At 45.9% G+C, this 3464-nt stretch overlaps 1 gene segment (V, D, J or C); it reads left to right on the plus strand.

Annotated features, from left to right (window-relative positions):
• Window positions 1–1456: 1456 nt before the first annotated feature.
• Window positions 1457–2281, plus strand: LOC118629928. The segment is given in 2 exon segments: window positions 1457–1549; window positions 1761–2281. Coding segments are annotated over 2 exon segments (357 nt in total).
• Window positions 2282–3464: the final 1183 nt, after the last annotated feature.

The raw sequence follows: 3464 nt of genomic DNA on the forward strand, positions 1-3464 counted from the left end.
CTCACGACTCCCTGCACCTGTCTCTGAGAGGAGAGGCTCAACCCCTTACCACTGTGTTACAGAGACTATGCTGCTCAGACAGTGCCTGGAATGTAACAGGGCCCTGTTCATATGCACGGCCTAGGGACTCCAACTCTGGAATTAAGTACACATCTCTATCACTCCCTCGGAAATGCAAATTTCTACTGAATCATGTTTGTTTGTTTGTTTATTTATTTATTTATTTATAATCCTCACTCAAGAATACTTTTCTATTTATCTTCAGATAGAGTGGGAGGGAGTGGGGAGAGACGAGAGAGAGAGAGAGAGAGAGGGAGAGAGAGAGAGAGGGAGAGAGAGAGAGAGACATCGATGTGACAGAGACACATCGACTGGTTGCCTCTCGCATGACCCAGACCAGGGCTGGAGACCGAACTGCAACCGAGGTACGTGCCCTTGACTGGAATTGCACCCGCAACTTATTGGTCCATAAGCCGATGCTCTAACTGCTGAGCCAAACTGGCCAGGGCTCATAATACTTTTATTTAAAAAGTTTTTTTCAGTCCTGGACAGTTTGGCTTTGCGGTTAGAATGTCAACCTGCAGACTAGAGAGACCTGGGTTCGGTTCCTGCTAAGGGCACATACCTCGGTTGCAGTTTGTCCCCGTCCTGGTTGGGGTTCTGTGGGTAGCGACCAGTTGATGTGTCTCTCTCACGTCGATGTTTTTCTCTCTCTCTCTTCCTCCCTCTCTCCCTTCTGCTCTATCTAAAGATAAATGTAAAAATGTCCTCGGGTGAGAATTAAAAAGAAAAAAAGTTTTTTGTTCACAATATTTTCTCAAAAAAGAATGAGCTGTGAGAGCTACTCTTAATGTGAGTTGTTTGAGGTAATTTAGTGCTGATGAGAATTCTTGCAATAGTTACTTCAGAGTTTCCTGGTACAGCACAAACAAGGTCTTATTTTTTTTAAGGATTTATGGAAAAATAAACACAATTATACATGACATGAACAGCTTCCAAGTTTATAGTCTCTTCTGAGTCACAAACATATATATATATATATATCTTTTTTCACATTGTTTCAGAAATTTTAAAAATATAAAAATTAAATGCACAAGTATATTCTTATTACTTATAACTGTTCATATATATCTTAGTTGCTTTGTCATTTTTATTTTAAAAAGAAGAAAAGAAAAATTGGAGTTTGCCATTGTTGCAAATAAAACCCTGCTACTTCTGCTGCCATTCCAGGACCAGACTCCTCCCCGAGACTAGGTCTCATCAGAAATAAGTTTGCCAGCTCTCTTTCCTCTTTATTTTCATTCTAGAATAAAAGAACTCAGAAAACATCTTTCACCTTTATTTAAAATTATAATCAAGGCCTATTTTTCTGAGAGACCACAGTGACTTGGGAAAACTCCTCTCTGAGAAATGGTCACCCTCCCACCTATGATACCATTTCCTGTCACGAAGCACAGAGGAGAGCAAGAGACTTCTCAGTCAGCAGGGAGAGCTGTCAGCATGACGTTTGCTGCCTTGCTGTGGGCACTCGTGGTCTCGATCTGTCTTGGTAAGGAAGCTGTACGTCTTTATTTACAATGTTATCTAAAGGGGCTCTGAACCATCAGAAGATTAATACCACAGACCTGTATTGCCTCACAGAGCCCAGCTATTTTCAAGAAGCAAAAAGGTGGGTGGGGATGGAACCAGCTGTGAGCGTGCCTGCTTTATCTCTCTGGTGTCATACCCCAGTGCAGTCCTTTCTGTCCTCTGTCCCACAGGATCCAGCATGACCCAGACGGTCACTCAGCCTCAACCAGAAGTGTCCGTGCAGGAGGCAGAGACTGTGGCCCTGGACTGCACATATGACACTAGTGAGAGAGATTATTATTTATTCTGGTACAAGCAGCTTCCCAGCGGGGAGCTGATTTTCATTATCCGCCAAGAATCCTATAAGCAAGAAAATGCAGCGGATAATCGCTTCTCTGTGAACTTCCAGAGAGAAACCAAAAGCATCGGCCTCAGGATCTCGGACTCCCAGCTGGAGGACGCTGCGATGTATTTCTGTGCTCTCAGTGGGGCACAGTGAGAGGAGGAACAGGGAGAGGTTTACAGAAACCTCAGACCTGGTGCCTGGGTCAGGGGGACAGGAAGTGGTTGGGGTAGCAGAAACATAGAAAAGCATTGTCTTCTCTTAGGAATTAAAACTCCTTATGACTGAATATAAGAAACACAGAGAGATGGATGTCAGCAAGCTGAACTCCTTAAAATAATATCAAGAAGCCCAGCCAGTGTGGCTCAATGGTTGAGCATTGACTCATGCACCAGGAGGCTGCTGGTTCAATTCCCGAGGACACATGCCCAGGTTGTGAACCCAATCCCCAGTGGAGGGGGAGGGATATGCAGGAGGCGGCCAATCGATGTTCTCTCTCATTGATGTTTCTATCTCTCTCTCTCTCTCTCCCTTCCTCTCTCTCTAAATTCAATAAAGAAATTAAAAAAAAAAAACATAATAACAGCAAGAATAACAATGTGTGTGACAGATGAGCTTCTTAAGCATTCTCTTTATCTAGAAAATCTTAATAATTTGTCTGGGAGCTCATACTTTCAAGAATCTTAAACTTTTCCACCTTGTTAAATAAAGCTTTTAAACACATACATTTTTTTGGTTTTCTTATATTTTCCCATCCGTGTCCAAACTGAATCACCTCAGAACACAGCAGGTGTGACAGTGGAGGCATAAGTAGGGAAGGGATGCATTGGTCCAACCATGGCCCTGAAAGATGACCTCTGTCCATGGTATCTGGGTCAGAGATCCAGAGGACAAAATGGAATGGCCTGTGAAAGACTCCGTTAAAAAGCCCCTCAGGATTTCATCTCCAGATGGCTGCAGGCAGGACTGGGGGGAGGGTGAGTGTGTGAGAGAGTGACCTAGTGTGTGAGAGAGTGTGGGTGGACTTGAAGGTGGACAACCAAACCTGAGCAGAGCACAGAATCGAAGCAGAAGTTTCCTGTGCTGTGGACCAACCGGCTACTGCTGTAAGCTGCTCTTCAGGGCACTTCTCCCTGCACCACGGGGAGGTCCCACCATTTGGAAGATCTTGGGTCTTCCCTGGGAGGAGGCAGTGAGAGCGGCTAGGGCCCAGCAACCTGAGCCCACCAGCAAACCTGGCACCATCAGACCAGTGGACACTCTGTGTCAACACAGACCAGTGCACAGTAGTGGAGCTCCCAAGGTGCTAGTCGCAGAAGCCGCAGACAGCTGGGAGCCCAGCACCATCCCCCACAGTAACAGCTTGATCAGAGTCCAGATATACCCCCAGCAACAGAGGCTGGGGAGCAGACATCCATCCCCAGGCACCAGAAGCACAGACCAGCAGCTGAAACCCATCCCCAAAAACTACAGCAAAAGCTAAGCAGGAGTTGAGCCCCACAGGGCCCCAGCACTCCCCAGCCACCAGCAGTGGGACCTAGGGCTCCACAGA

Source organism: Molossus molossus, unplaced genomic scaffold, assembly GCF_014108415.1.
Source record: "Molossus molossus isolate mMolMol1 unplaced genomic scaffold, mMolMol1.p scaffold_m16_p_1, whole genome shotgun sequence".
Taxonomy (NCBI): Eukaryota; Metazoa; Chordata; class Mammalia; order Chiroptera; family Molossidae; genus Molossus; species Molossus molossus.